The sequence below is a fragment of the Bidens hawaiensis genome, unplaced genomic scaffold, assembly GCF_021521415.1.
Source record: "Bidens hawaiensis isolate Kalapana, Puna unplaced genomic scaffold, B.hawaiensis_p1.1 tig00001721_1, whole genome shotgun sequence".
NCBI lineage: Eukaryota > Viridiplantae > Streptophyta > Magnoliopsida > Asterales > Asteraceae > Bidens > Bidens hawaiensis.
Window position 1 is genome coordinate 232,845 of NW_027491098.1, and position 14,065 is coordinate 246,909.

The 14,065-nt window shown below is 34.3% G+C and overlaps 1 protein-coding gene across 1 annotated transcript; it reads left to right on the top strand.

The window, feature by feature from the left end:
- The first annotated feature begins 8,697 nt into the window (after nt 1-8,697).
- LOC143595725 (histone-lysine N-methyltransferase SUVR5-like) lies at nt 8,698-13,794 on the top strand. The gene is made up of 10 exons (XM_077074677.1): nt 8,698-8,946; nt 9,037-9,147; nt 9,512-9,622; nt 9,710-12,220; nt 12,305-12,466; nt 12,555-12,671; nt 12,758-12,861; nt 12,940-13,077; nt 13,157-13,244; nt 13,350-13,794. The coding sequence occupies exons 1-10, from the start codon at nt 8,869-8,871 to the stop codon at nt 13,455-13,457; spliced, it is 3,528 nt and encodes a 1,175-aa protein (XP_076930792.1). The 5' UTR covers nt 8,698-8,868; the 3' UTR covers nt 13,458-13,794.
- Nucleotides 13,795-14,065: the final 271 nt, after the last annotated feature.

Below are 14,065 nucleotides of genomic sequence, written 5' to 3' on the forward strand. Positions count from 1 at the left end.
ACAGTGGACAAATGTAATTAACTCTTTACGTTACTCCTCATGTTCTACATACTTCCCTTTGTGATTTCACTTGTGCTAGTTTCTACTTTTAAACATTTAATCAATCAAACAATCAATTAATCCTATCCCTAACATACACATATCCTTTCTTTAGCAATTAAGCTAACCTCATTACACATAACTTAACCATATACTTTACCTTAACTTTGCTTCCTTGAGCGACACATGGCTTTCTTGAACTGGCATCTTCTTTCATTTCTTACTTAGATCACATTCTCTGTTCGAGTCTAAGCATGTAGGATGCTTAAATCTCTCGAACTTTGCTCTATTACCAACTTGTAAGGCCCCGTTACTGGTGCCCTACTTTGGACGTTGGATTTACTCATTAACACAATTCTATAATCAGAGTTAATTAAAACTTTGTGGGAACGTTAACTTTTGATCATTTGATACAAAACATTCGATCTTTTCTTTAAAACATAAAATTCAACATCATAATTAAAACATCGCTTCTTCTATCTTCATATGCCAGCCATTCAATCCATGCCATGTGCCCTCCTCGTGCTAGCTCATTGAACATGTTTACCTGCGTGCATACTAAAAGTCAGCTACGCTGAGTGAGTTCTAGTTAATACATATAACATACAATACATTTACGTTCATATACATACGCATCCGAAGATACATATTATATCCATAATATGCTTGTCTTTCTTTCATACATACATACTTATATACTTTCTTTCTTTCATTCTTTTCGTTCTTTCATACTTTTATATTTAATCTTACTTTACATACTTCTACGTTTTAAAGAGCATTACGCCCTACTGCCTCGAGTATAATTAGGGCTCGGTCCCTTTTCTGCCTCGAATATTATTAGGGTCCGGTCCCTTTCTGCCTTGAGTATTATTAGGGTTAAGTCCCTTTCTGCCTTGAGTATTATTAGGACTCAGGCCCTTTCTTATGTGCCTAGCCATCCCTTATATTCATTAATAACATACATATATCATTCATACATTTTATATAACATTCATATCTTTAATTATAACCTGATAGTACATGCAATATCCGAAGATCGTTCACGTACCGACAAGAAATCATTCATGTCCTTCACATAAAACATATACGGAATACGCTTATCACTTAGGATAAGTGTATTAACTAATCACATCGAGTATGCACACAGACCCGAAAACATAACAAGGAAATGGGGATAGAAACTCGCCTGGATCCCGTTTCGTTCTCCGTTAATCGTTAATCCTTTCCTTAATTGAGCTCCGCTAACTGTATATTAGTTACACGTATCAATACTCGTCCTAATCACATATTTCAAGTTCAGCCAAAATGGCTAAGTCTGGTCTATTCTAATGGTCCTGTTTTAGATTACACTTTACTTAGAATATTTTATTCCTTAAACCCTACTGTAATTGAATACAAGGTATTCAATTATTTTAGTATTCTTTTCTCGTATTCATTAACATGGTTTGTATTAGATTACATTTTAATCGGGTCACATTGTAATCGAGTCCAATTGTAACCGAGTCTCATTGTAAGCGAGTATGGCTAATGTATTCGAGTGTTCTTGTATGCGAACCCATTGTATTCGAGTGACCATGTAATCGAGTTATATGGATGTATTCGAACACCCCCAATGTAATCGATTATAGATGTATGCGAATATAGGATTGTAACGAGTTTCGAATTGTATTCGAACACAAGCCTTGTATTCGAGTTCTCCTCATGTAAGCGAATCTTGATTGTATTCGAATGTATAAGTGTATTCGGCCATAGCAATGTATTCGATTATAGTCATTGTAATCGAATAGTATCATGTATGCGAGTCAAAACAATGTAATCGAATTAACTAATGTATTCGAATGCTCATGACGTAATCGAATGAGCTGCTGGATCTTATTGTATTTGAATAGACACTGTGTAATTGAGTTCAACATTGTATTCAAACGGGTTGAACCTTTAGTGCCCGTTTATCACTATTATTATATTTCATGACCTTGACACTTTATTTTTGTTCGGTATTAACCCATAAACATTTCCTTAACCGTTTTCGGCCAAAACTTGACCCGGGTAACCATAAAGCTTGGGCCTTTATCGTTTAAACGTTCTTGGGTTAGATCTAGGGTTTCTTCATACGAGCTGTATATGTCCATGAGTTCATTAAGTCCATTTTAAACATCAAGTTTGCAACTTTATCACATAATAAAGTCCGATTTACTATCCTACTAAGTTTCATGCAAAACCGACTTCGTTTACCCATTCTTTTCACAAACCGAACACTACTCGTTTTACCCGAAACGAACCAACTAACCCGTTTACTATCAATTTCATTACTTTATCAATAATCATGACCTGATCTATCATCCTACCAATCTTCATGTTAATCCGTTCATGAAAAGTAAGCTTTTTTTAACAAAAACGTATCTTTGAGATTTTTGTCTAAAATCACTCGAGAGGCTCAAAACCATATCAGACGAACTCTGATTTGAGTGATTCAAGAGGCCACGGAACCGTCTTGTCCCAATATGCAAACCCATCTGCTTGCCTTCGCCAGAAATTGCCGCTACAATCGCTGGACAGCTGAACAGTCGTCGGAATCTTCACTTTTGAGCTGCTATGGTTTTGCTGATAAAAACCGGACTTCCCGACCCCTGATCGAAGATGTAATTGGTGGGAATCTTCATTTATATATTGTGAACACTCAGTTAAAATTTGAGACCGATCCGACGGTTAGATCTCTGGGAATATTTGTGTCTTTGTGAGTGGTTTTCTTAAAAACGGGAATTGAAGAAGTGTGTGTTTTTAATGGTGTAGGCTATGGTGTAGAGATGTATGAAAATGGAAAGGATTAGGGTTTTAGGGGTATTTATACTCTCTTAAGCCCATGAACCTTAGGCCCATCTTTCCTTTTTGGTCCATAATTAATTACATCTAATTAGCTTATTTATCCTTCCATCTTTATTATTTTACTAATTTTCTATTAACTCAAGTAACTTTTCCATCTTAAATAAATAATATATTAATTATTTATTCTTAGAAATTTCGGGATGTTACAACCGGAGATTGAATGGTGGCCATATTTTAGATCGGTGTATGGTGGTGGTGGTGTTTCTAAGTCGCCGGAGAAGATGAATGGCCGGAGAAGATGAATAAGTGGAGAGAGAGAGAGAGTATACAAATAGATAGAAAGAGAACGAGATTTTAATTGTTTTCTTTTAATTAACACAATAGTCTCTTAGCATGTAAAAAGACCGACTTGCCCTCATGTGCAACACACATGACATGACTTAACGAGAAAACTAACTGAGTAAGGGCCAAATGACAAACGTTGTTGGATTAGAAACATAAAGAACATAACATATTAATTTTGAAGATAAATGATAACAAGTAAAATTTGATACAAACGTAAATGACAATTTCTATAGTTCTGTCTATCATATATTATACATATTAAAGATGATAGGTAAAGACAATTTCAAGTGTGGTCTAATGGTAAGTATGCTATGTTGATTGCCAAGGGACATGGGTTCAATTATTCCTTTGCTTAACTTCAATTTCTTTTTATATATATATATGCATATGAAAAGACATTTTTTGAGCATCTTTATATTGTACCATTTGCTTATTTTGTTATCTACTTTCATAAGCTTTGTATATATTTTACAACATTCTTAACATGTTATAATAACTTCAAGTCAAAACACAAACTAGATATACATTAACAATACAACATTCTTAACAAGTCATAATAACATCAAGCTAAAACACAAACCATAAATTAAATATACATTAACATTAATATCCGACGTGTCGAGCTAGAACTAAGTTCAAATGGAACTACTAATAAACTCAACGTAACTACTTCTTTAACAACACATCTACTAAGTTTAATAACCCTACAGTGAGTTCTAACAGATCTACTAGACTAATAATAAACTCAACGTAACAACTTATTTAACTACACATCTATTAAATTTAACAACCCCGTCGCGTTTGCGACGAGGTCAAATAACTAGTTATTATTTTGGCTTTTTAGAGCATTCACATTAGAGATTATATTTCCATATCTATAATATAACTTAAAAACATACGTTTCTTTAAATTTTCTTTATTTTTTTCAAAACTTTATACATTCAACTCTATGTTTTTACCTATATCTTACTCACAAACATTTATCTGATTAGTTTTTCCTTATAGTCTTATACACTAAAAAATATATAGGATAACTTTAGTTTTCTATATCTTTTTTCTCTATTGTAGAGAATCTTAGGGTTGGCCCTGATAATTAATGTGTCCTAGTTGAGCTGGAAAAATATGCCCTTAAGTCTTAACGTAATTAATAATGTAAACACATTTTTTATATGCCGATTAAAGTAATGACAATAAACATAACAAGTAGCAAAAATCAGTATGTTAGAATGCGTTTATGACATACTAATAGGCTAATAGCTAATCAAGGATTTGTGAAGCTCTCTTAACATTCTTGATAGCAAATTGGTGAATCAACTCTTTGCAGTTTATGTCAACTAGTATTCTGTTCTCTAAAGCTATAATCGTCAACCCGCTAAGTCTTTCTTAAGATTGTGGATCGTAAATAAAGATTTCAATAATTGTAGTTTCGAAAAACTCATTTATGCAGATGCTGCCATAACTGTTGGTGTTCGAAGTCGAATTTGTTGTTATCCAGCCTATTTGTTTCTTGTTTTTATATATTCAACTTTTATTGAATATAAAAAAAGTAATGCACATTTTTCAATTTTTAATAGGCCTGTAAGTTTTTGAATAATTAAAAAAAGTGGTCTAAAATGTGTTTGAGTATTATAAAAGTAGTGGAATTATAAGTGTTTGGATATTTTAATTATATAACATCGAAAATTTTGTGCCCCCAAAAACCATGCGGCCACATGACACACCTTTAGAGCCGGGGCTGGAGAATCTAATATAATAGTGTTTTTGAGCATTCACAATGGGTTATTATAATATTAATAAATTTTGAAAGGTGAACAATGTTTCTCCAAATTTAACCATAAACATTAAAATTTTTCTCTTTCCTCCAACAACAAGTAGTCAAACACACTCTAAAAAATAGAAACACACGTTCACGTAATATGAAAAACCCATTATGAATGCTCTTAGAGCATTCTCCTCCCACTCTTTATCTATAAACTAAAAATTACACTAAAACTCACTTTATTTTCTCTCTTAATTTCAATTAAATATTTTTTTATACATCTATCATTATCTTTTCTCTCACTCACTCACAAGTCACAACCACTTTAAAAAAATATTAAAAAAATATAGGGGATGGAAAATAGCTTTTCAAATATACAGAAAAATCACTTCGTTATCTATATAAAAATTTTTCATTCACAACACCTCTAAATCACTCTCTAAATTTAAAAACGTCCATAACATAAAACAGAGTGTTGGATGAGAAAACTCTTAGAGCATTCTTATCCCACTCCTATCTCTAAACAAAAAATTACACTAAGGGATTGCTTATTTTCACCAACTTATAACTTATAAACTTTTTGAAAAATAAAAAGGTGTTTGGGATTGCTTATATTGTGAGAGAAAAAGTTCCATAAGTTACACTTTTGTAACTTATTAACTTAATAAAAAGTTACAATGAGGCAAAATAAGGAATCCCAAACACCCCCTAAAACTCATTATATTTCTCTCTCCATTTTAATTTAATAATATTTTTTTATACCTTTATCATTATCTTTTTTTTTCCTCACTAACAACCACTTTTACAAAATATACAAGGTGAACAGTAACTTTTCAAATATAAAAAAAAATCATTGTGTTTTCTAAAATATAAAAACTCTTTATTGACAACACCCTAAATCACTCTCTAAATTATAAAAACATCTCTCATATAAAATAGAGGTCGGGTAAGAATGCTCTTGTTATCTTTATGTTTCATTCTATACTATATAGAAAATATGATTATAATGTGAATACTATGATATAATCATTATTTGCATGTGTGAATTGTTTGGGGCTCATGTTTTGTTTTTACCCTTTGTCTTCATCCAAAAACTTGAAAACCGTTTCATAAACATCACAATTTAAACATCACAATTTATGGAAAAGAAAAAAAATGCTAAGCATGATGCTTCTTTAATAAATGTCGGTGCATGTATTTTAGGCTTTTAGTCAATTTTAAAAATCAAATATTTTTTTATATTAAGTAAATAATATATATTTTCCGAATCGAAAGTCAGTGTATCCCATTATAGTGAATTAGCTAATAGCCTATTTGAAAGATTGATAACTGTTAAAAAAAGTAAAAGAAAAAAAACCCAACAACAATAGCGTTGAGTCGTTGGACTTAGATATTTTATAATTTTCTATTTTTAATAACGCATTTATAAAAGTAATAAACTACAGCTCTTTAAAACAAGATTTTTTTATTTACACAATGAATAATTAGAAAATCCCTTCTGTATATAGATTTTTAATAAGGAAATTTATCATATATATATATATATATATATATATATATATATATATATAAAATGCACTCATATTTGTCTTCATCTGGAAACATGAAAACCGTTTTGAAAAATATCACAATTTATGTACCAAAAAACAAATGCAAAGCATGATGCTTATATTTAATTAATATTAAAAAATGTTTTCAAGTCCATTTTTAAAAATTCAATTATCATTTTTCATAAAATAATATAAATTCAGGCTTCCACAACACAAGCAATTAACCAAAAACACAAAAATACAACAAGAAATTGGACTCCTATCTTAACCGATTTTCTATTTTTAACAACACGCTTAAAATAATATAATTTTAGGCTTTCATAAGCTAGAGTCGTTTAAAACGAGAACCTTTAATAACCATACCAGCCGTGTCCCGCGGATAATAACAATATCAATTATCAAGTATATCTATTTCTATTTAATTTTACTTTAGTCAAAAAAAATAAATTATATATGACTACACAACTTTACAATAATAATAAATTTTACAGCTAAAGAAATTAAATCCTTTTCTAAAAATAAACCAAAAGAAAACTCTCTAATAACTCTAATAAATGTCATTAATATTATTATTGTTATATTAATTAATAATAATAAAACGAGGGGCACACCTCGACCACATCGTCTGAACCAAATCTTGTACCACTACCAGCACCGTTACAACAGGTTCATTAACATTGCAACCTTTTATTTATTTGTTTTTAGGGTTTTTTGTAACTTTCACACATAGCCCACCACCGCTATTTTTTATGTTTGTTTTTTATTTGTTTGTTCTCTCTCATCCCCATCGCTCAACTATCTCTCTCTAGACACATCCAGGTCTTGTTGTTCGTTTTGGACCTGCTACATGCCCACTTTTTAGTTCACAACCTGTTTCATTATCTTATTATTATTTTTATAAACAAAACAAAAGAAAAGTTGATCTTCACCCTTAGCCACTGCATAATTAAAGGTTCATTTACATATATTCACCATTTGTCTATCTATCTTTTCTTTCCCACAATTTACAGTCACACAAATATATATACATACATGTTATATTATATATATATGTGTACATACATGTTGTTGATGACTTTTGCTTGCCCTAATAATAATAAAGATTACAAAAGGACTGATTGATTTCTAAGTGAACCTAACATAAACTTATAATTTTAGAATGTATCAACAAGTTCAACCAAGTCTTGATTTTTACAATCAATTAATGGGTGTTCCTTGATCTGGACCCACCAATTAAAAATATCAAATCGGTGCGTTTAACATGCAATTCATGTGCCACAATCCTATCTTAGGGTTTATTCTTGATTTTTAAGATTAGGGTTTTTGTGGCCTAGCTAATTAGGGGTTTTTAATTTGTGGGTTTTGTTTTATTTTAGGGGTTTGATTTGTTTTGGACTTGAATTAGGTATTAGTGTCAATCTGTCTCGTTGTTACATAAATTGTTGCAGAAAGCTACAACCTTTGTGTGTAATTTTGGGGTTTTTTTCTCTTCTTAAGTAATTGAAATGCAGAAGCTTAATTAAAGCTTATTTCAGTGTTTTTTTTTGTTGTGACAATAAACTTGACATCTCGGTTAGGGTTTATGAACAAAAAGTTATTTTTTTTTTTTTATTTTTTTTTTTTGGTGCTAAATGTTTCATATGTTGCAGAAATGTGGCTTATTTTTTCTATAGATGTTGATGTATGATATATATGTATTTATTTTTGTTTCCACTTGTTACTGAACATTTTAATGTAAAACAGAATCTAGTGAGAAACAATGCAAGTGCTTCCTTGTAGTGACACGATTCAGGGTTCCGAAAAAGCGTTTGTGTATGACGAAGAGGCGAATAATGTCAAACCTGAAATAGGTCAGGGTGTAGATAATAAATTAGACGATGCCGAAATGTCTAACGATGAACAATTTGTCGAACTTGATGTGTCGAATAACACCCGTGATTCGGTAGTTGATAGCTTGGAATTGCCAACTGGCAATCAGGAATGCGAGTCGTCTCGTTCAGAACCCGAGTGGCTTGAACAAGATCAACCCATGCCAGTTTGGGTCAAGGTATATGTTTAATGTCATTTAAGAGTTATACGCGTTAAACTTAATAACAATAATAATAATAATGTGTTTTTGATGATATAGTAAGGGGAAAGTGGCTAGTGGGAATAAGATGTGCAAGATCTGATTGGCCATTATTGACTGTGAGAGCAAAACCGAGACATGATAGGAAACAATATCTTGTAATATTTTTTCCAAGAAAAAGAAATTATTCGTGGGCGGATGTGTTGCTTCTTCGCCCCATTAATGAGCATCCCGAGCCGATCGCGTATAAGTCACATAATGTTGCAGTCAAGGCAGTCAAAGATATGACTGTCGCTCGTCGATATATCATGCAAAAGATTGCTGTTAGCATGATAAATACCATTGAACAGTTAAACAGTGAGGTTAGTGAGTTGTTTTTTAACATTACTTGGAATTATTGCATTTATTGTTTGGATTTTAATTATTACCTTGCAACCGTGTTTTCTTTTTAGGCTTTGACTGAGAATGCTCGTAGCGTGGCTGTGTGGAAGGAGTTTGCATTAGAAGCTTCTAGATGTAAAGATTACTCCGATCTCGGGAATATGCTTCTCAAACTTGAAAAGGTAAATTTCGTTATATGTAAGCTTTTGAAAAGATCATGAAGGTCAATAAAGTTTATTATGTGTATAACTTCATTGAAGTGTTCCATAAGCTTTTGAAACCTTTACATTGAAAAATGTCTTAACGAAGGTGTAAATGCTTCTATGTTTCATACGTGTCTACTAATTTGTCGGTATTCTTGAATGGTAAATATTTTGAAAGCGTATGGAACACTTAAATGAAGATATACTAATTATTAACTTTGTCGATTTGTGGAAATTTGTTTATGGCAGGTGTAAGCATGATTTTATAAGATCTTTTAAATCTTAAACCTAGATTGAGCTCGTGAAGTATTTCCCTAATCATTAACATCGATTTCGTTTTCAGATGATTTTGCAGCATTTCATAAATTCTCATTGGCTGGAAAATTTTCTTGAAACATGGGCACGACGATGTCAAACCGCGCATAGTGCTGAATTTATAGAAATGCTAAAGGAGGTATGTTTTGTTTGTTTGTTTGTGTATTGATATGTAATAAAGACGACTTTAGAATATGCATTAACACACATTCATATTATTAACCAGGAGTTAAGCGAATCAATCAAATGGAACGAAGTGCAGGCGCTTCCAAACTCAACAAGCACTGATATTGGTTCTGAGTGGAGAATCTTAAAACCTGAGGTCATGAAGTGGTTCTCAATGTCAAACCCTTCTTTCAACACTGAAAACACCGAGCCACAAACCAATGACGGGTTTCCAAACCCGGGTCTTCAAGTCAGCCGAAAAAGACCCAAATTTGAAATCCGACGTGCTGAGGTGGCAGCTCCACCGGTGGACACCTTATTTAACGGGCCTATCGTGCCTTTGGGTAGTGAAGTTTCTATACCGGAAACAAGTGAACTTGATAGGTGGGGGGCGATTGTGGTTGAACCAGGAACGAATAGTCAAGAAGCCCATTTAAGAAGTTTAGAAATGACCCCGGCAGATAAGAATAAGTGTGCAGCGTTTATTGAAGCGAAAGGAAGAAGGTGTGTTCAATGGGCCAATGACGGTGATATATATTGTTGTGTGCATTTGTCAGCCCGTTTTTCCGCCAATTTGGTCAAACAGGAGGTCAACTCGCCGCCAACCGACGCACAGTTATGTGACAGTATCACGGTTCTTGGCACGAAATGCAAGCACCGGGCTCTACCCGGTTCATCTTCGTGTAAGAAACACAGATCTGGTAAGGAAATTATGGTATTTGCACCTCCTCCACCCGAAAACAAACTTAAGAGAAAGCTAGTTGATGAAGTTGGATTTCCCGAGGTTAATAACTGCAAAGAACTTGTACTCGCGGGCCATTTTGGAAGTCATGACCCCGAGCCCAATGCAGTGGGAATTGAGTACAATGTCGGTGGGCCGTTGCGCTGTGTCAGTGATGGTGTCGGTTGCAATGAAACGCCCACCCGACACACATTGTACTGTGATAACCACTTGCCAAATTGGCTAAAACGGGCACGAAACGGGAAGAGTCGGATCATTTCAAAAGACGTGTTTATTGATCTTTTGAAAAGTTGTCAATCACATGAACAAAAACTGCATTTGCATCGAGCGTGTGAGCTGTTTTACAAGTTTTTCAAAAGTGTTTTATCTCTCAGAAGCCCAGTCCCAAGAGACATGCAGCTCCAATGGGTCGTTACCGAAGCGTCAAAAGACGTAAATACCGGACACTTTTTAATGAAGTTGGTTTGTAGTGAAAAGGAAAGGCTAGTTAGAGTTTGGGGGTTTAATAGTGACACAGTTGCACAAATTGAATCATTTAACGCTGTTATGTCCAATAATAATGATGATATCATCATTAAATGTAGCCTTTGTCCATTGGAGTTTGTTGATGATCAAGCGCATGCTAAACATTGGGTCGATAATCATAAAAACGAAGCGCGGTCGCTGTTTAAACAGTACGTGTGCGCCATATGTCTCGACCCGTTTCCAGAATATAATCTTCTAGAAGCTCATGTTAAAGATCGACACAGTGTCGAGTTTGTTGAACAATGCATGCTTTACCAATGCATTCCGTGCGGTAACCGTTTCGGTAGTCCTGACCAGTTGTGGGCCCACGTGATCTCACATCATCCCGCCAATTTCAAGCAGCTGCAGAACGCGCTCCCGGTTCCGCCACGTGATGATGGTAATGACTCTATTAAAGTCCAGAATGTATTTAAGAATAATAGTTCTAATCTACTTGGATTACAACGGTTCGTATGTCGGTTTTGTCTATTGAGATTCGACTTGCTACCAGATCTTGGTCGGCACCATCAAGCGTTTCACATGCTGAACTCTGGTGGTCCACGGAAGCTAAAAGCCGGGAGACGGTTCAAAAAGGGTCTGGGAATGAGAAACCGGGGTCTTGGAGCGTTAAAGAAACTAAACCAAGAACCGTTTAGACAAGTAACCGAAGGTGAACTTCAGATATATGAATCAAATCAATCAGTCAATCTCGGTAGATTGACCGAACCCGAGTGTTCAAACGTTGCAAAGTTATTACATTCCAAAATTACCAAAACAAAACCGCACCCCGGTAGCCTCGAGCTATTAAGAGTCGCCTGTTCCGCATGCTGCAAAACGAGCTTCCAAACATTGTTAGAGAAAAAGTATGGAAAGCTACCCGAACGTTTATACCTTAAAGCCGCAAAACTTTGCAGTGAACGTGGTGTTGTAATTGAGTGGCATCAAGAGGGGTATATCTGTCCAAAAGGGTGTAACTTGTTCATCGACGATTCACATCTTGTGCTTCCTTTAAAGAATCTTCCAGAAGGTTCTGTGAGGGTCGAGGCGGAGACAAGTCAACTGTCCGATTGGCCTATGGATGAGAGCCATCATATTGTTCATTATAATAGTCACCGACAAGAATCTACTGACAGATCGGGAATCGTTTTGTGTGATGACATTATCTTTGGTAAGGAATCGGTTCCAGTTGCGTGTGTAGTCGATGAACATCTTTTAGCGTCTTTGCATAACGATGACGAGCGGAGCAACACTTGTTTTTTGCCATGGGAAAGTTTTACATACGTCACAAAGTCGTTAGTCGATAAATCTGTTAATCTTGAATCACAGGTACTATAATATAATATTATAATAATTATAATAATTTATTGTAATAATGGTTTCGTTTAATGATGTACATTTTTGTGTTGATAGAGTGTACAGTTGGGTTGCGGGTGCGCGCATTTAACATGCTCACCAAAAGGGTGTGATCATGTGTATCTTTTCGACAATGATTATGAAGATGCGAAGGATATTAATGGGAAATCCATGAAAGGAAGGTTTCCTTATGATAATAAAGGCCGAATTATTCTCGAGGTGATTATATTTTTGCTAAGTTGCTTTTAATTTAAGTTTAGTTTTATTGGAAAATTTTCTAGTTAAAGTTAATAATATTGTTTTACAGGAAGGCTATTTGGTATACGAATGCAACAGGTATTGCAACTGCAATAAATACTGTCCGAATAGGGTTTTGCAAAATGGGGTTAGAGTGAAGTTGGAGGTTTTTAAAACTGAGGGCAAGGTAATATACATTTGTCTCTAAATTTCATTCCATATTGGTTATAAACTTATAATTATTACTTATTAATTAAAACGTTAAACTTGCAGGGTTGGGCGGTGAGAGCTGGGGAACGTATCGAGCGTGGGACGTTTGTCTGTGAGTATGTCGGTGAGGTTATCGATAAAAATGAAGCTAACAAAAGGCGCAATAGGTTTGACATATCTTTCCAACAATAAATAAATTATTTTATACTATTTTAGTAATGATTATTAAAATTCTTAATATACAGGCTTGATAAGGAAGATAGCAGCTTCATCTATGATATCGATGCCCGTGTTAACGATGTGATTCGATTAAATGAGGGGGAGGCGTCATATGCAATTGACGCCACGAAGTACGGGAATGTTTCCCGGTACATTAATCATAGGTAAAAAAAGATCATCATTATCTTTTCTGTTTCATTAATCCTTGCTATTAATTGTTAATGATCATGCGATCTTTTGTAGCTGCTCACCCAACCTTGAGAACCACCAAGTTCTGATTGAAAGTTTAGATTCTGAGCTGTCACATATCGGTCTGTACGCCAGTCGAGATGTAAGAATATTAATATTCTGTGCTCATTATTTATGATTGAAAATAATTGACCGAGATTAACTTATGCATCTGTTCTCTATTTTGTTTTATTATTATTTGTCACAGATTGCAGCAGGTGAAGAGTTAAACTTCGATTATATGTATAAGGCGCCCCCTGGCAAAGGGCGCGAGTGCAGGTGTGGGTCCGCCAACTGTAGGGGTCAAGTCCAGTGATCTCAAGAAGCTGGATGATTTATATGAATTGGATCCTAGATTTGTGCGATGTCGGATTTTAGTTTTGTTTTGCTATTAATGAAATGTACTTCTAGTAGAATTTTACTTGTTTCGTTTCGGAAGTTTGTAAGGAATGTCGTATTAGTTCCTAGATTTAAATAAAATTTTGCGTAAAATTGGTGTTTTATATTTTATATTTTTATTTTTATATATTATATATTTTATAACCAAAGATGTTAGAACTGTAGGAATGGTCTGAGCTTTGAGTTTTCTTGTCTACGCTCTCTATAGAACAATGTTTGTGGACAGTGTGGTGTTTTCTTGATCAGAGCGGGCCGGCTGGTCGGTCGAAATGAGAGGTCTGGGAATTGGGCTCGGAACCGGTTCGGGTAAGCTTCTTTGACTCTTTTTCGTTAAAATTTCATTGAAACTGGTCAGGTACCGGTTGGTCTGGGAACACGCCTGGTTAAGTCTGTTGACAGTTCCCTATTTGAGCGGACCGGTTACCAGCCAACCGGACCTGCCTACCGTGGGGTCGGACTGCATTTTTAAAATTTTCCTTTTAAAATCTTATTTTTGATTTTAAAGAGAGCTTCATATTTTATTTA

What these genes read in the sequence shown, in the direction of transcription:
- LOC143595725 (XM_077074677.1), top strand. Translation starts at nt 8,869, where the DNA reads ATGACTGTCGCTCGTCGATATATCATGCAAAAGATTGCTGTTAGCATG. An exon ending in TTGAACAGTTAAACAGTGAG is followed by an intron (nt 8,947 to 9,036) that starts GTTAGTGAGTTG and finishes TTTTCTTTTTAG; the next exon opens with GCTTTGACTGAGAATGCTCG. An exon ending in CTGTTAATCTTGAATCACAG is followed by an intron (nt 12,221 to 12,304) that starts GTACTATAATAT and finishes TTGTGTTGATAG; the next exon opens with AGTGTACAGTTGGGTTGCGG.